The sequence below is a fragment of the Nanorana parkeri genome, unplaced genomic scaffold, assembly GCF_000935625.1.
Source record: "Nanorana parkeri isolate BGI_ZX_2015 unplaced genomic scaffold, ASM93562v1 scaffold44, whole genome shotgun sequence".
Taxonomy (NCBI): Eukaryota; Metazoa; Chordata; class Amphibia; order Anura; family Dicroglossidae; genus Nanorana; species Nanorana parkeri.
This window is the reverse complement of record NW_017306312.1, coordinates 2,908,864-2,928,859: the sequence shown is the minus strand read 5'-3', so window position 1 is coordinate 2,928,859 and position 19,996 is coordinate 2,908,864. Positions and strand designations below refer to the sequence as shown.

Sequence of the window (19,996 nt, the reverse complement as noted above, 5' to 3'; positions counted from 1 at the left end):
GCCAGCAGGGGTCATTAACCTCCCTGCCCCGAAACTCTGTGCCAAGTGTGGAGAGGCTTTTTTTTTTCTTCCTTAAATCCCAACATGTCAGCTTCACTCAACTGGAAGTCATTAAAGATCATATGGTAAGAGGGACACATCTCTCGTATGACTCCAACAAAGGAAGTGACATACAAGAAAGAGCATCGCCCTTACGAGTAAAAGCAACCCAACAGCTATAGGTCGGCAGATGACAGCTTTTTGTTTGAATAGTTCCAAACACCCAATGATACAATGTTAAAGGAAGAGGAGCTTGTTTACCAGAGAATATTGCTTTTAGGTGGTCAGCATTCTGCATACAAACAGCCAAACCTTGTCGTCAATTTTTCCATGAACGCAGCCAGGCGATTTAGAGGCTTTTTTTTTGCAGCACAGAAGCAGACTCGTGTGTGTTTTTGGCCCCATAGACTTTAGGGGTCCATTCACACCAGATACGTTGGGACTGCGCTGGCCATGTTTCAAGCGCAGCCCCTACGCAAATTGCCTTGTCACGGATGGGAACCATTCACACCAATGAACTGCAATGGAATGCAGCGGTGTGCGCTGAAAAAAAACACAACGTACGACATGCCTTACTTTTTTTCAGTGCAGCGTGATGCTACACGGATCAACCGTCTTGCATCCTGCTATGCCTATAGAACTGAATGAAATGTCACTTGTGACATTTCAATAAAGTTCTAAAAAAAAAAAAGAAGATAACACACTACAATGTGCCAGGATCGGCACATCAGCCACTGTGCATTTTGCGGATGGTGAAATGAGCCCTTTAATGGGGGAGTCCAAACATGCGTTTTTCAGGCACTCCCATTAAAGTCTATGGGGCCAAAAACATGATTCTGCCCCAAAAGAAGCTCATTCACTTTTTGGGGGTTTCATGTCACAGGCAACAAGTAGCACAGTGCACAGGTATGAACAGACCCATTGATGTCACATGTGGATGAAAACCTTAAGTTTATAATATTTAGGGCTTGTTCACACCGAATGCGCTGCGTTCCAGAGCGGCAGGTGCTGGAACGCATCGCGATCCCTCACAAAACTTCCCCCTGCCTTCTGGGGTGGTAGGGGACGTGGCGGTGCGTTGAATTAAATGGCACAGCTTCCACCCCACAACCCCCCCTCGTCTGCAGTGCAATCGGACGCGTGGCAAAACTTTGCCTGCGTTCTGTTCCACTGCAAACGCAAAAAATAGAGCTTGTTACCGCTCTGGAAAGCACCGCATTCCGTGCGTTTCAGCAGCTACCACTCTGGAACGCACCGCATTCGGTGTGAACAAGCCCCTAGATTGCTAAATCACTGTGTATCACAAACCAATGACATGGTTATTTTTTTAAAAAATAGAATACAGTTTTCACCTTTCTGTTATCCTTTGCTACACATCAGCACTGCTGATCTTGCAGCCTCTTTGCAGCAACTTCCTGTATACATGCACAGACTCCAGAGATGGCTGCAATACATTTATCAGATGAGTTTCCTAATGGCAACAACTGAGCAATGTGAGTTGGCGCGACCCAAGTAGTCTCCATAGGTGACAATGCAGTACAACGACTGGGAGACATGGATAGAGCATTGTCACCCTATCACAGGAAGTGCCCAAACAAGGACCTTCATGGCAGGATCACCAGGTGTTATTTTAATGTAAGCAGATTAAAAAATGTCCAAAATGACTTTGGAAATGACATTGATATATTAAAGCTTATGTGAGATTTTAGTCATTGGGTTTATACACATTTGAAGTTATTTTTATGGGGCTCTAACATTTTTACAAGCTTCCTCTATTTTTACTGTAAAAAAAATGCTGACATTTAGTAATTAGTCACTCAAGGGAGGGTCAGTAAGCTACTACAATCATGCAGTCTGCACCACTACTTTAAAGCATTTCTGGGGTGTTTTTACATATACAGGTGAAACTCGAATAATTAGAATATCGTGCAAAAGTAATTGCAGTAAGTGCTGCAAAAGGGGCCCAAACCAAGTACTGAGTACATATGCATGCTTGTACTTTTCAGAGGTCCGATATTGTTCTATGTACAATCCTTGTTTTATTGATTGCATGTAATAATCTACTTTTTTGAGGTTGTGGATTTGGGGTTCTTGGGGTTTTCATGAGCTGTAAGCCATAATCATCACAATTATGACAAACCACGGCTTGAATTATCTTGCTTTGCATGTAATGAGTCTATCTCATATATTAGTTTCACCTTTTAAGTTGCATTAGTGAAATAAATGAACTTTGCACGATATTCTAATTATTCGAGTTTCACCTGTATATTTTACAGGTTTTTAGACATCTTCAATCTTGAGTGTGTTTATTTTAGCCAATGGAAACCTAGTTACTAGGAGAAATCAATTGTTAAGTGCAAATCATGGGGAAAACATGCGTTGTGTTTTTTCAGGTTTTCCCATTGAAATGTATCAAGGCAAAAACGTGCAATTCTGCCCGAAAATAGGTCATGTGCTTTTCCAAGCGACATCACACTCAGGTGTGAACAGGCACCATTAAAAATATTGGGATTCTTCATAAATGCTCTGATGTGAATAGGGATTTACTGCATAACAACTTGACATATCATGCACAAAAGGAGCGGTAATTTTTTCACATCACCGAACTCACAGACTTGCATTAGAAGAAACTTAAAGTGACATTAAACCCTCAGATTTTTTAACATAAAACAATAGTGTAATGTGTGCCGTACTGTAATCCATGGTTGTTTCCCTTCTCTTTGCTGCTCTTCCTTTTAAATTTGTATCTGTTCTCATGCTGGCCAGAACTTCTGTTTTGCAGCAGACTGCCTTGTCTCAGGAATGGATACACGGTGTCTGTGTGTAGGTTTGTATAGGCTTGTAACCTGAGCCAGCACTACAGGAAGAGGCCCTGAGCTGAAAAGGGAAGTTCTACCCAAGCATGAGAAGACATGAGGATTTAAAAGGAAGAGCAGCAAAGAGAAGGGAAACAACCATGGGTTACAGTAAGGCGCACATTACAGTATTGTTTTATGTTAAAAAATCTGAGGGTTTAATGTCACTTTAAAGGAGAACTATAAGGTGAGTGAAAATCACACATCCTCATAGTTCGACCCGACGTGTGACAATGAAACTGTCATACGTCGGCTCAATAGATCGGGAAGTGAGCGAACACATACCGTCGCTCGCTCACTTCTCGATCATCTCCCTGCAGAGAGTGGCGACTGTCAGTCACCGCTCCCAACAGGTATTCCGCCCTCCCCTCTCTGATCCTCCAGCACTGATAGATATACAGAGCCAGCTGTCACTCACGCAGCTGGGTGGATCTGGATGTAATGTCGGGATCCGTCCCAGCAGCGGTGGTCTCAGAATACCGCAAGCTGTAGCTCGCTACATACTGAGCTTTGGGTCACGGGAGGATGCTAGTATATGTCCTCCCGTGACCATTAAAAGAACTATGGAGAAAAATACTTACCCCATAGTTCTCTTTTAAAGAGCAATCATTGCAAAGCAGGAAACAACGCTTGAATATGTAATCAGCAAATATGGCTGCCCAATACAGTACATTATTACAATCAATGCATAGATTTTTTTTTTTTTTTAAGTTGGTAACACATAGTGAAAACATAATTTGCTGTACATTAAGCTGATCTTTTACATACATATCTAAAAAACACAAATAATTGAAAACTTTATAAATTTCCTTTAAAATGTCTTCCTGCAAATGACAACTGAAAAGCTGTCAAATTACAAATATAAACGTTTAGTGCTTAGAAGAAGTAATTATTCCTGCATTTGTCAGCCTGTACGGGGCTGGCACAGTATTGATATTCATTGATGATAGTGTACAGGGAGGGGTAAGTAGCATACTTTGAGAGCAGGACAGAGGTGAGGTCCGAGTCAAGCTGGCCACCAGTAAACAATGGCCAGTCTGACACATTCATTACCTCCTGCCCTCCTCTCAGACAATGAGCCCTCCATGCTCCATCAATGACAGGCTACAAGGAGCCCAAGGATGTAGACACTGTTTGAGCCCAGTTAAACTCCAGATATTGCCAGAGTAATTTTATTTCATGACAGGTACACATATTTATAATCTGTCTAAACACCAACACTATTTAATCTTTTATTGGAGTCCAAAGTTTGACTTTTGGTTCATGCAATACTTATGGGCAATTCAGATTGAGTAATAAAAAAAAAATCAGGCAAGCAGCTCAGTCTATAAACACATTGCAGACATTATTGACTGCGTGGTGGACTTTCCAACCAAAACACAAAATTTACACAGAGTTATTATAATTTGGAAGCTTTCCAAACACAAACTGTTCTCATTTCTACTGTATACCCAAGCCTGGCAAATGTTTAAATTATACGCTTCCTATAATCGTTATGCATTATTTTTCTTTATTTCTCTTCATTTATAAAGTGTCAAAATAAATTGCAGCCTTTTATAATTTGTGGATCTATATATCACTGCAGCATTGTTACATGTTGTGGGCAGAGTTGGATTTCTTCGAGTGAAAATAACAATATTAATAACAATCTGTATGTAATTATTGTGCCATAAGTGCTGCATTTTGGCATTATATAGTAAGAATCATCATTATTATTAGTATTTTATTATTATGATCATCATTATGTAAAGGCATGTTCAAGAAAACACTAATCCGTACTGACCAAATCAGATGCTTCCCTGACCTGACTGTGCATGGTTAAGCTAGGCATACACTAGTAGCTTTCAGGCTGATTGAAAAACAGATTTCTCCATTTATGCCAATTCCCTCAGTGCTTAGCCAGCTGTAGCATTACAGCCCAGTGGAGCAATAATCATTCCTTAATCAATATTAATAGCACCACCACTAATCAAAGCAATGTCTGACTGATATGTCGATTGTAAGTACAAATTCCTAAGGCCCAACTTTGGACTTTTTTTTTTAAGGGCTCCCCAGCCATAGGTAATTCCTTTTTGGCCAGGGCTGAGTAGACTGAGATAATACTGTGAGTGCAGGGTGTCATGGAACTACCCCTTGAGGGCTGGTTCACACCACAAACAGTGCGTTCTAGAGTGGTCAGCCTCTGGAATGCACTGTAGCGCAACACAGCCGCCTCCCTGTGTTCAGGGGCGGGAGGGGGCGTGGTGGTGCATTGAAGTCAATGGCACCACAGCTAAGCCCTCCCCCCACCCCCCGCCCGCAGTGCGATCGCCTGCACGTGTGGCACATCGGTGCCTGCGTTCAGGTCCAGTGTGATCTGTAAAAATAGTGCTTGCAGCATTTTTGCAGATCGCACCTGTACCGGAATGCAGGCACTAATGTGCTATGCATTCGGGTGATCGCACCGTGGGTGGGGGCGTGGCTGCTTTGCCATTGACTTTAATGCACCGCCGTGCACCACCCGCCCCCTGAACGCAGGGAGCTGGCCGTTTTGCGGTACAGTGCGTTCCAGAGGCTAACCATTCGGGAACACACGGTTTGTGGTGTAAACTGGCCCTGAGGGGGCATCACCATGTTGCCCTGTGCTCACAGTGTAATGATGCGTAGAGTGGCAGTGTCGTCATCATGTCAGCTCTGTTATCTGCATCCCTGCCAGAAGACTCAAAGAAAAGTCATGTGACCAGCCAAAAGACTTTTGGAAAAAGGAAGTACAAATATACACACACATGGGGGGAGGGGATACATTGGATATTCCAACTCCTATATACTATTATACCATTGAGGTATGTGACAGTATCTTCAAGCCCTAAATAGCCCGCCTGGTGCCACTATTGGCAATGAGCGTAAATGCATGTGTTTGCACACACGTCGCATGGTGTGCATGACTTTGCCTTCTGTATGTCTTTTTTAGGCACAGACTTAACAGCTCAGATACTCTCTTAAAAAAAACAAAAACAAAAAACCACCACAACCAAACTCATTAAAGTCAATAAAGACACAAACTACTCCCATCAATGAATACCCTTTTCCCCTCGCAATTTCCTCTTTGAACAAGTTACTCACACAGCCGCCAGCCATGATTTCAGCCAGTAACGGAATCGAGCCATCTCGCTGAGTAAACTTGTCTCGAACAAAATCATTCACCTACAAAAAGGAACATTGTTAACATGAGTACACAAAAAGATTACTTTAAGGCATATCTTCTGTACTGCAGTTTGCTTCTTCTGCTTTTTGGCAGAGCTGCTCTTTTCTAGCACACAAACTAAGCAATTTACAGTGCAATCTATAACCAAGGCAAGCTAGTGATGTGATTTGACTTTTAGTCTTATATAATGGGCTCTTCAGGTGCTGTCCAATGACCTGAAAAGAAACATAGTTCGGTTTATTATCTTACTCTGTCTAACAGATAAAATGTAGTGACTAGCCGCCCATGATTGGGCAAGGTTAAAAACTTCAAGATACCAACATTTTCATATTTTCCACATCAACTGCTACAATTTTCTGGCAATTTAAAGTCCAAATCCAAGTTCACTTTTTACATAAATATCCTCAGCATCCTGAACTTCAAACTGTCCCCTACAGTGTTTCTTCTCTGCTACAAGATGTACCCAGCATCACTTAACCCCGAGGACATAACAGTGAGTGCACGTTGTCATGGGTCCATGCCGTGCATTCACTGCTTAATAGTGCAGAGCGTGGCACTGACATCATTTCAGTGCAACTGCTCTCTGCATGTTGGCTGCTTAGCCGGGAGAAGAGGTGAAGAGAACCCAGTGGCATCATGTACCTTCCCTGAAAACTTTGAGAGTTGGGCTTTAAACCAATTTTAACCAGCTTTTGATTATTACGATCCAAAAGGATTGAAAGAATGAATGCAATATACAATTAACAAACCAAATCGACTGGCAAAGTTTGATCCCTTTTATGGATTGAAACTTTTATTGATTGCAATTTTACTGGATTGAACATTAAATAACAACTGAAAGAATAATTGCGGCCAATAGAAATTGAGTAAAAGTAGGAACCCCATTTAAAAAAAAAATCAGAGAGAAAGTGATCAGATTTTTCTCAGTGTTCAATCGGAGTTTCTTTAACTCAACTGCCTAGTGGTAAATTGAAAATAATTGATTATTCATTCAATTTTTTTAAACTAAAACTTAATTGAAACAGAGATGAATGATCAGATTTCCACATGTATGGACATCATAAAAGCCATTAGATAAAGGATCATTGAACATTATAAAAAATTATAGAAATATTGTACATGTAAGGCACAAAACTACCGAACTGGATTCGATTCTTTAAAATGCCAATCTCCCCAATACATTTTCCCATTAATGTGGCTGATGTCCAGTCACATGTCATATTTATGTACAATGAACATTTGGGGGCAAGAGATCACCACCAGAACTTTACATTTCAACTACTGCAGCAATTACAAACCCAAATAAAAATGCATTGTGAAAGGAAATCTCAGAACAAATAACTGCGAATAGAGTTCTGAGTAACCCCTACAGTAAGGCCCTGTACATGGAGAGGACAGAAGAAAACCTGTGGAAAAATCTTGATACTTGGATATCAAGCTATAACAACAGGTGATTCAACATATTGATGGCATTGACAATTGGTAGGCAATGGGTGGATCTGGCCTTAATTGGATTTGCCCTTTCAGCACGCAAGGTCATTTTTATAGTGCTCACTGAAAGAGTAAAGGTGCCCATACACTGCACGATTATCGTACGATAATCGTATGCGATCGGGTTTTCGTACGATAATCGAGCAGTGTGAACGGAGACGTGCGACCGTTTCTACTGTACGGTCGCACGTCTTCTGTCGAACCAGCATGTTCGAAAACCAGCGGGGAATCGTACGATTCTCGGCTGGTTAGAACGGTGCTCAGAAGACAAATGCTGAACGGGCCGGTGTGCGCACGCGCACACTGCCCGTTCAGCATTGCGGTCATCGATGCGATGATCGAGAGTGTGATCTGCCTGTCCAAGATAGGCAGATCGTACGTTTTTTTAATCCCTTTACAACCATCGCAAGACTAAAGTCTTGCGATGGTTGTAGAGTGTATGGCCACCTTAAGTATAATTAATTAAGATTAAAGTAGCCTTTCTATTAGAAAATGAAGTAACTAAAAGACTTGTACAGTTTGGAAACACCATTCCCACTATCTGAACACCAACATATGTTACCCATAAATAGACCGCTCCACAAAAGGCCTCCGAAACCTCCCATGTGTAAAGCCACTGCATGACTATAATCTGTGATGAAATAGGCCCTGAAGGTTTGGGTATTATAAGTGTGCCCATAGCTACATAGCCTAATTCAGGCCCTGTTCCTTTTAACAGGACTATTGTTATATTTTCATTTAATATTAATCTGCAATATTCATTTAGCAGACTAATTTTATGTGAATCCCTGGGTGGAATATTGCAGTCTTTGTGCAACTTACCGTCAGTTTAATAGCTTTTTCCGGGGCAACGCCTACTAGTTGTGGTAGAAGACCTGCACAGGAGGCACAAAAATAAATCAGGGTTTTATAATGTAAATCATAGAAGTGCACTGTTTACATCTCCATTCACAGCAGTAGTTCTGAGCTGCTACAAAAAAAAACAAAAAAAAACACACACACTATATAGAACACTTTAGGTGATTTCTACAAAGAACCATAACACAGTTTTTGAAAGTGCACTGCTCGCTGTTTCAGAAACCCAATGAAAGCTAAATGTCCATCAGTGCACTTGATGTCAAGGCAGAAAGTAGGTGTGCTAGCTAGATGAACACAGAGGCAAAAAAGAAGCAGTTGCCTAGAGATACAATTTAGATTCATTGTTTCATTCTCATACCTTTGGTCCAGCTTTCATAAATAAGCCCCAGGAGTGATATCACTATATTACATGGCAAACCCTGGAAGCATGTTTATATACCCCCCAACAAATGCAGAATTGTCTTCTGGGTAGTTTTGCACGGCAGATCAGTAAGTGAGAACCATGCCCACTGGATACGGATTCACCCTAGTGTGACACATGGAGTTCTGATGCTTCACATAATGACAGAAATACCAGCCCAGTGCTGAGGTGGGGCATTGGGACAAAACAATACAGTCCAAGGATCAGTCTTCTGGTTCTTTAAAGGCTGTGTGATTGCTTTAAACAACCAATGAGTGGCACATTTAGAGTTACCATTCCAAATTTGGTATTACCTACCTAGAACTCCTTTCTCTTTCTGTAGGGGGTAATTTGCATAAATCAGCCCAATTTTTTGTAAAGGTGGAGTGTATGGAACAAAGGCATTTGCTTTTTTATGTCTTGATAGGGAAGAGAGAGGAAGTGAGCAGCACAGGCAGACACTCTAAACACCTATTATTTGAGGGGACCTCAATAGTCATCAACAAACACACACATAAAAAGTATACTACGAAGTACATGAGCAGGAATGCTGTGGCAGAACGTTCCAGGGTAGATTGATAGGGAAGAAAGAGGATTTGAGCAGCACAGGCAGGCACTTCTTATCTTAGGAGATCTCAATAGTCATCAGGGTGGTTTTCTAACCTGCCCTATTAACTGTCCCCCTCATGCCTGGCCAGTAGGATTAAGGCCAACTGTGAGCACCATCATTTTCATAGTTTATAGGCAGAGTTTTCACTCTGCTGTGCTTAAATTAAATGTTTGCTTTCTTCAGCTTAAAAATAGTTATTTTAGTTTTGCAACATTTTACAACTCCTGCTACTTCTGGTCCCCCACTTGAGCATTGAAGATATGACAGACACTAGCATAGTATTGTGCCCCATCTATGACTGACCATTCAAAAGATTGCAGCATGCAATGGCACTGCAGTCATACATTTTGTGAATGGCCAAGCGGAGATTTGGCAGGGAGACGAAGTACAGCAGAGGGTGTTCTATCCAGCAAAAGTAAGAATAATACTTTTTATGCTGACATTTACAGGGCTATTCACAAAAGGGTGAAGGGTTTGGAGAAGGCAGGAGAAGTGAACAATCTAAGACAACATAGCTGATCTGGAAAGTGAGCTGAACTGGAGAATTTTTCCAAATCAGCTATTTTGGCCTAGATTGTTCACTTCTCCAAACTCTTCACCCATTTGTGAATAACCCTGTTAGCGTTTGAAAAGCAAAAAGTTAAACACCTAGCCCACTGAAGCTATAAAATACTTATGGTGCCTGGAGTTTGGCTTTAAGGGCCTTCCATAAATATAAAATTGCAACTCGTTAAGCCAAAAACAGCCAGATTGGTTAACGACGAATGTCTATGGGTAACTTGGCAAGTACTTTCTCTCTCCAGCTTTTGGCCTGTAGGTTACTTTTCTCTTACAGTTCATTAGAATGACATGTGGCTTACACCTAATACTCACAACCAAACCTCTCAGTAATACTATGGTAACAAGTGGGGCCAAAGCAAGCAGCTGTAAATCTTCACACTTCCGAAATTTAAACTCCCCACACAAAAAAGAACCCCCAAAACTGTTTTGTTGTGTGCATATTTCATTGAGCTATGCCTCGGTTTTGATACCTAATGTGGTAAATCTGTGTTGACACGAACGTATAATTAACCCAATCAAATGTTGCTACCATGCTGTTTTCTCCTACAAAACACACATATTCACATTCATACATTTTATGTACATTTGTATTGCTGATAGAAAAGGGAAACACAATTAAATACAAAAGGCTCATTCAGACAGCAGAAAAATAAGTTTTTGTACTCCACGTTTTGCAGAAGGCAACAACCCCATACACTTCAATTAAGTAGAATAATATTCAATCATTACTCAATAGAATTATGCAATTTTGCATTTTATAAAAGCAATAATTGAAAATTGCAGTGTCTTTGTTCCCTTCACTTTATACTAAACAGATATGTGAAACTTTAAAAATAATCTTCAATTAAAGGAAGTCCAAAAGTGTTTTTAAATTAGACATTAAATTTAATAATTTTGGCCTAAAATAAAACTCTTTGAATAAGATGTGGCACGTAAAAGTGTACTGCTACAGGACTAGCAGTCAGCCCCGCACTTATAATCACAGACATAGTAGTAGTGGGCGGGGCTAAATGATCAAGGTGATTTTAGAATAAAAGGACAAAACCACTTTCCGAAAAAAAATGTTCCACACAGTCTTTAGTCTGCCTTTTGACACCAGCCTCCTTGTGTAAGATATAATTTAGAGTTTTAATAATCAAAATAGCATCACCATCTCCCATGGCACTGTATAAAGACAGAAATATTTGATAAATTGCAAGGTAAAAAAGGAAATAGAGAACCAGCCCTGCCCATGCAAGCTGACTATCCAGAGCAGCGTTTCTCAAATAGGTTTGCACTTTTTTTTCCACTGCCTAATAATGTAAAATGTATTCTTCCCACTGATCATCATTAAAAAGGGGCCTTGTAGCACTAACCACCTTTGAAAGGGGTCTCTTCTCCCACTGATCACCAAGTAAGGAGTCCTTCCCCAACTGACCACCAAATAAGGGGGCCCTTCTTTCATTGACCACCAATGTAAGGGTTCAAGAATGGGTAGAAACTAAGCACTGGATGCACATATTCAGCCAGTAGAAAAAGTAATTGTTAGAGCCTGATCTTAGAGCTTAGGTTTGGCAACTCTCCACAAAACGCGGACTCTCCCAAGAAGTGGAGGTCACCAAACAAAGAAATTCAATTGTAGTTGAGCCAAAATGAGCACTAATCAAAAGTGTCAGTGAGAAAATAAAAATAAAAAGGCATTCAACATACTTCGGGGCAACAAAAGATAGCCATTGACAAATATATTAAAGATCTGCGCTCCTGGAGCTAATTAGGAACAATATAACCTAAAGCTGCTATGAAAAAGGGGAGGATAGGTCCCTGAAAATAATTAAAAAAGACACAGCACTAGAGGTGAAGGACTAATGTGCTATATTAGTCGTTATAAAATGTAGTGAATATAGGTGATATTAATGGTGAGTATATTAGTGAGTAATATTAATAAATATATTATTGTGTTGACATTTTATATTAAACAAACCTAATAAAACCAATATTTGTGCAAAATCCTTTGTGAAAAAATGGGATTCAGAAATATAATGACTTAAAAAACCATACTGTAAATAGTCTTGTTGTCTCATTGCCACTTGAAAGAATAAAAAAACAATGTTGGACTCTTCAGACATTTGTTTGGTGCTCGATCAGGCTCAACTACACCAGTGTTAAGGTGGCCAGACACTGTACAACCATCGCAAGACCTTAGTCTTGCGATGGTTGTAAAGTGATTAAAATCCCCAATGTACAATTACATTTACAAACTGTACATAGAAATAATGTTTTTGAAATGTGAACAAATAAGTACAGATTATGATTTTTTTTCCCACTCAAATCTCCTCTTTAATATGAAGGCATTTAGGAATTTGCACACGGAGAAAAGGCTGCAATTTTGCAAATCAAAGGTGATTTTAGCTGAAAATCTTTTTTCTTTTTCTTAAACTGAGAATGGCACTTCATAATGATAAAGACTCATCACACAGTAAATTCAGTCTTCTCTGCTTTTGTTATATTCATCACATATGTTATAAGAAATATAGAAAGCGCGCATGCTTATAAATTACAGAGATATACATTCAGCTATTGATTAAAAATGCCCATAATTTATGAACATTACTATCAGAAGAACACATGGTAGAACAAAAAAAAAAACTTCAAAAACAGTTTTATTTATCAAATTTGAAAAATAGGGTCAGGGCTGAGTGCTCAGGGACCCAGTTGATTTCATAGCATGTGTGTTCTAACCTCAGCCTGAACTCCATTGCAGATGTTCATGAAATAAGACGATTCCTGACGTCTTAGCACATGGAAAGCAGTTATGTTCTGTCCGCTCCTCCTGATTGCTGATTGTGCCGACATGTAGACACTCTTCAAAGGGCACTTACATTAAAGATATATCATTTAGGCCTCCATGCCTGCTGTATTTAGCTGGCACTGGGTAGAATCTTGCAAAGGAACTCTAGCTAAAATTATGATTTAGAGTAAATCCACACATAACCACCAATTTCCACTTCCTGACTATCGCACACTTTCATATTTATTTATTATTGGTATTTATATAGCGCGGACAATTTACATAGTGCACATTCACATCAGTCCCTGTCCTCAAGGAGCTTACAATCTAAGGTCCCTATCTCACATTCATACATACAGGGCCAATTTAGACAGGAGCCAATAACCCTTTGGAGTGGGAGAGGAAACCGGAGTAACCGGAGGAAACCCACGCAAGCAGAGGGAGAACATGAAAACTCCTGGCCGGGATTCGAAGCAGGGCCCCTCAGTGCTGCAGGCAGAAGCGCTAACCACTATGCCACTGTGCTTTTATAGTAATGGTTGGAAACGTAAAAAAAGACCAGTAATACTATAATTTACTGCAGGATACTTAACTTTGGGCTTTCACAGTAACTTGTCACATGACCAAATGCTTAAATACTTGTGACTCTTATGACTTACCTGAAAACCTAAAACAACGGCACTTTATAGCTTAAACTTTCTTTAACGTTTTGGATAGTGCATGGAAAGGATAGGATCTCTGTCAATTTTTGTAAACTGTCTACACCTCCACTGATATGACGTTCTGTCTCTACATATCCTGGTGCCAGGATGTGATTAGATATTTAAATTGTTATTGTTGTCACCAGCACAGCAGGTAGTGGGGAACTATTTTAATAAGGAGAATCTGGTATGGTGACAACTGTCTAAGTGGGTTTGTCCTCTTGTCGTCTTGGGGAAAGGAGTGACGGGAAACCAGAGCAATGCCACATGTTAACCATTCCCTATTCTATTTGAAACTAAATAAATAAAGAACTTTGGCTATAGATACACTATAAATGATAAAAGAAACACGTTACTCTTGTCCCTAATCCAACTGTCAGACTGTTCAGCAAGCACAACCTGCAGATAGGGTTCATCCCCTTTGATGGTGTTGCAGGACAATCAAAATGTGTATGGAAACTTTTAGCTCTTGTATTAAGGCATATGGCAGTATTTCATAAGTCAAACTTTGCAACAAAGACATCCTTGGTTGAAACCGTGTGCAATGACATCAAGGTGAGCAGGCCACATCAGCAGATTGTCAGAACAACTCAATCAACATTTACTGGATGAAGGTAATGGGCCTATAGTTTATGGTACTTGTTATGCATACCCATCCCTTGGCTCACTGTAATGAACACTACTAAAATATTTTGTAATAATGACAATTTAATATTTAATTTGAGATCATCTTTAAGGTGTAGCCAATCACTATATAAAAAAAGTTGAAAGGTGATGGCAACATCAGCAATAAATGTTTTACAGTAAACTCCCTAACAAAGACTAGGAGACCACCACCTAAAATTGGTAGAGCAAAGATTTAACCACAAAAGGGCGTAGGGGCTTCTTTTCAGTTAGAGCGGTTAAAGTCTGGAACTCGCTGCCACAAGCAGTGGTATCAGCTGAGAGTATTGAATCATTCAAAAAGCATTTAGACACCTTCCACAGAGACCGTAACATACAGGGGTACAGGTACTCTTAAAAACAAGCTCACACAGGGACTCCTGTACACACATACACAATCACACACACACACAAAGGTTGAACATGATGGACCTGTGTCTTTATTCAACCTCAAATATTATGTAAATATGTAACTATGAATTTTTTTAAAGTATGGCAAGCAGTATAAAATTTTTAATCAAGAGATGCACTTATTTTGATAATAAAACTCTAGCCGGAACTTGGGCTTGAGTATTGGACGGCATAGGAAAGGTTTAGAACCTCTTTCAGGTTTCATTGGTGTGTCCTCATTCTCCTCTTCCATTCATGTTTCTCCCATCACCAACACAAGAAAAGAACCGATGTTACTGCCTTCCTTGCGGAGGCTTTGTAATCCTGCACTCTGTTTACTGTATTTTGGAAGATCTACCGGTTGATTCTTATACTAAACATTTCCTTAGAATCCTCTCTTCTATGCTAAAAAGCCATTCTTGTAGTGTGGAAAAAACCTGTGCCTCCATTTCTGACTGAGTGGAATATAGACCACATACTGCCCCTGTACACAATTACTAATGGCCAAAGAGGGAAGCCACAACAGTTATACTGTATTTGGGGCCCCTGGCTCCCTTCCTCAGTGCCTGATTTGATTTGCTATAACTTTAATGCTTGTATACTCCACTGTATGCTTGGTTTGCTTTCTTTATTGTTTTTAACCTTAAGCTATTTAGCATATACTTGAATGTACTCTCCTATCCATGTAAACTTTATTGACTCTGTAGTTGCTTGTAGAGTTTTATTTTATTGTTGATGTATTTTCTATGCAAAATTTTATAAACATTAATTTAAAAAAAAAAGCAAGAAGGGAAAAACCAGACAACTGGATCATGAAGGCCAACAATACTTGAACACTGTTTCCTGTAAGCCTCAATATATTCTGCTTGGCAGGGGAAGGTGAATAGAAGGTACAAGTAAGATGTACAATGTTGCGATTGCCATGGTTTGGATTAATGGGTGTCCTTTTTGATTTTTTATCTCTAGCCTTGTCCCTTGGAGCGCTGACATTTCCAAGTGTCTGTTTATATCCAAACTTTACTTTTATAAAATCCTTTTCAAACTTGCAGTAGCGGATAACAGTAATCCTCAAACTTACCAATGTTGCAATAACATTTAAACATCATAATTCAAAAAAATGGCTAATAGGCATCATCATACAGCTGTTCAGCAGATGCATCTTCGCAGCAATGGATAAATCATTCATGTTCAGAACCACACAGAGATTTGCAGTCAGAAGTCACTAAACTGAAGTACTGCTCTCATACCGACACAAATTTAAGAAGACTTAAAATCAAAACTGTAAAAATGTAAAAAATCAAGTATGTGGGGAATACATACAAGGCTTGTTCTTTAAGTATAACCCATTTAAAAATACATTTCTCTGTATGCTTTCCAAAGTAAAAAAAATCACCACTACAAAAAGAAAAAACAGGATTGGTCTATATTCTGCATGTTCTATATCTCCATAAGCTTTGGGGTGACCGGAGATGAACAAATCTGCCTGTGTCCACTTGATTTATGGCCCAATTTCAAACCCTGATACATTACTTGAATTCTTCAAACTATGCGTGGCCATCCTTATCCACAAAAGGCAAAGAGCAGAAATCTATAGCAATCAATTAAAATCCACCCTTCGCTGTTCTGGTTACAGTAAAATGCAGTCTGATTGCATTATGGCGGATATTGATCACTGACTTTGGAATCATAGCTCTTCATGTCTAATAGAGCTACATGGTACACTTTGAAGGCAGCAAATTGCAGGATCTTTCATGGAATTGGACAAAAGATAACTTTCCAATTTACTGTGGAAAACTACCTGCAACATGCAAAAGCCTAGAGAAATGAATCCAATTAAAATGTACTCTGCTCAGCAATTTGAAGCAGAGCTCCAGCTGTTCTGTAAACTATTCCCCACTCCTTCATGGGTTTATGTACATGCAAATATTTATATATCTCTCCTGGCTGGTTTGGTGGCTTTAGGAGTCCTTCCTTTTTCTCCTCTGGGGGCATTCTGTCCATACTCCTGCACTAAAGATCGTTCACATTATGATGTATGCGTGCTGTATTTTCTGTGTTTCAATATCCTAAAAGCTTTACCGTTAAAAAAAATAAAAACTATTCCTAGTACAGATTATGTGTATGAAGACTGGTAATCCTACCACCATCCCATCCCTCAGGTCATCCCTCAGGTCAATTGCCCATCAACGGAGTTTCTAGGAGGTTTTGTCTGATTACTTTTTCTAATTTATGAGGTTTTTGCATCATATAGTACCTGGATTAGAGACCTGTTGAGGCCTCATTCACACAGGCTTTTTAGAGCTGGCAGCGGATTCTTGTGGCTGGAATAACAGGTGGCTCCAGACAGCTGAGGCCACTCAGCCTGTACAAAGCAATGACAGCCTAACTGGACCCGCAGGTGTCCGTTGCTATTCGCATACATCCACACATCCAGTAGTTACCTGTGGCTAGGGACAGATGGCCTTGGATGCAGCCAATTGCTGGATTAGAAGATACATGCGAATAACAATGGACAGCTGCAACTCCTGTCACGCTGTCATTGCTTTTAATAGGCTGAGAGACCACAGATGTCTGAAACAACCCGTCATTCCACCCCTCAGCAAATCACGGATTCTTGTTCCCGCAGAAATTCACTGCTGGACCTAAAAAGTCTGTGTGAATGAGGCCTTAGACTGCGATGCAGGAGCCTTTACATGTACTTAAAGCGGACCTTTACAATAACTACAAACACACCATTAGAAATGTTTAGTAATGACAATCTACAAACAGATTCTTCTAGATAATTGCCGGCTTTGTATTCTTTGTGTACCTTATTTCTCTTTTCTTCTCCAGTCTTCTGGCAGTGGCCATGTTTACTAAGGGCAGATTACTAGCTCTCCTATTACTTCCCGGATTTCTGGCACATGTGACTAGACATGTGACCATGCACATCATCTCAGGGGAGGAAAATGCCTTTCCCTGAGATGAGATTTCCCAGCAATGCTTTGCTGATGACAAGGCAACCCCAGTGTGCATTGCATTGGCAAACTGAAGTAATTTGCACTTTCAAATCAGGAAGTGAATGCTCTGCAAGTGTAAGTATTTTAAAATCACAGCATTTTAAAACATGACATGTCTATGTTATTATTAATCATCATACATAGAGGGATGCATTGGTAGAATTTGATTTGAGTGTAAAAGGTCCGCTGTAAGCAAAACTGTAAGGTTTCCTGGCAAGCTCAGAGTGTTGCATATTTTACATGTGGCCTTTAATTGATCTTTCAAGGAAACCTTTCTTGAGAGACCATTGCTGACTCCTCCTTGTTGTTGTGATGCATGTTGTTGTGATGATCCAGTGGATTCAACTATTTCAGGGACTGACTTAAAACACACATGAGGAACATAGGTTTGGACTTTACTCTGACTTTCTATTATCCATACATGTTCTGGGTAAGTGACTGAAGCCAAAGTATTCTTAAAATGAAGTCAGCAATGATGGCCACGTATTTCTTTCGCTTTCCTTTGAATACAAAATGCTGCTTAGATGTGTTCTTTAGATGACTGAAATATATGAGGGCTACTTTTTTTTTTTTTTTACAAAAAAAGTAAAATCTTTCCTTTTGTTGAAACACAAATAGATCTGCCTGCAACAGTAACTACACGGGAAGTCACTTATTCAAAGGAGCCACATCAAGTATCCACAATAACACTGGGAAATTGATTTGACATTATTCATTGCAGGATAGTGATTTCTCGTTCCCCCTCATAGAGCATATAAATAACAAATCACTGACGTACTAAGGACAAGACAGGAGAGGGATGATCCTTTTCTTTTAACATTTACCAAGAGGAATCCAGCCAATAGATAATGAAACTGCCTCAATTTTCTTCCCCCATGTCAGTAATTTAAAAGGCTTCTATGTTGCAGAAAGGTAGTTATTAGTTGCAAGGGGAGTTGAAGAGAACACAAAGAAAACGATCCTCCCTCCATGGTCTGTGAACCGTTGTAAGAGAACACCCACTGAATATTATGAAGGAGACAAGTCACAAAGTGCTAGCACACCCCTTTCATCTCCTGTATTACTGCAGAGCTCTTCACTAATAGGAAACCCAGTTTTCACTGCTAGAAGAACATACTTGGCTCTCCAGGGGACAAAATATAAAAATACATGGCATGTTTAAATTAATACAGGCAATCCATAGGTGGGTTAAGTCAGCAGATGCAAACTTACAAGTCCTCCACCAGTTTGTAGAAAATGGGAGCTGAATGTTGGTTATTTGTTGCTTGTTGGCAGAAGATGGTTTACTTGCCATTCTACATCCCTTCCTTCTATGGTCTTTGGAAGCATCCAAAATAGATGATTCATTTTCAGTATCAGCAGAAAGGCACTGTAAGCTTTTGGCACAAGACTGTTATGCTAATGATAAAGGATAAAAGGTAAGCATTGCACTGCAGATGTTAGTTTAGTGTTAGGGTCAAGAGTTTTAATTGAAAGCGGAACTTTAATTTTTTTTTTTATTCCAGAAGAAACATTACTATACTTTTCTGCATTAAAGGATTCTTACCTTCCTCCAAAGCTTTACTGTACACTGAGCTGCGAATGCGCAGCTCAGTGTACAATTCTAGCATTTGCTTGGTGCCAGGATGAATTAAAAGAGAAATATGGGGTCAGTGTTTTCCCCCATAGTTCTCCTAAGGGTCACGGGAGGACATAAACTAGCGTCCTCCCGTGACCCAAAGCTCAGTATACCGTGAGCTACACTGCTATACGGAGACCGCCGCAGCCGGGACGGATCCCGACAATACTGTCGATCCACCCAGCTGCATGATTGACAGCTGGCTCTGCCTATCTAGAGGCACAGCCAGTTGTACCTGCCCCCTCCCCCGTCCTTTCCTCCAGTCAGCCCTGGAGGATCGGAGCGGGGGGAATCCCTGCAGGGAGCCGTGAGTGACAGTCACGGCTCTCTGCAGGGAGATGATCGAGGTGTTCGCTCACTTCCTGCTCTATTGAGCCAACGTGTGACAGTTTCATTGTCACACGTTGGCCCGAACTATGGGGCCGATTGATTTTCACTCACCTCATAGTTCTCTTTTAACTCCCATGTGCATGCATAGGACCTATGTCATCTCAGCATGGCCAATCAAGATAGTTAAAGATCCAAAACCCAAAAGTTGCCAAGAAGATGGCGTCTGGCGAGGAAGCTTATGAATGTTGCTTTGCAGGATCAGAGGAGAGTATAGTTTTGCTTTAGTGGGTCAGGGGTATGATTAAGGTGAAATGCTAGAGGGGGGTTATATGCAATACAAACAATATAAACGAATCAACTCTTCATATCCAGCTATGATGTCCAGCAAAGCTACAGGATATATATATTATATATATAAATTAAATTTAAAATGATAAAAAAGACTGGCAAAGTTTTTTTGTATTATTGTTTCCCTTTTAATTGGAATGCAGTCTAATTGCATGTTTCCTACAGGAGTAGATGAATAATTG

At 40.1% G+C, this 19,996-nt stretch overlaps 1 protein-coding gene across 1 annotated transcript in view; it reads right to left on the bottom strand.

The window, feature by feature from the left end:
* SLC25A12 (solute carrier family 25 member 12) overlaps positions 1 to 19,996 on the bottom strand; it is a 104,268-nt gene that overhangs the window by 32,583 nt on the left and 51,689 nt on the right. The window contains exons 12-13 of the mRNA XM_018572574.1: positions 8,392 to 8,444; positions 5,997 to 6,077 (exon numbers count right to left, since the gene is read on the bottom strand). Of these exons, the coding sequence (XP_018428076.1) occupies positions 5,997 to 6,077; positions 8,392 to 8,444 (134 nt within the window). The remainder of the gene's footprint in view (positions 1 to 5,996; positions 6,078 to 8,391; positions 8,445 to 19,996) is intronic.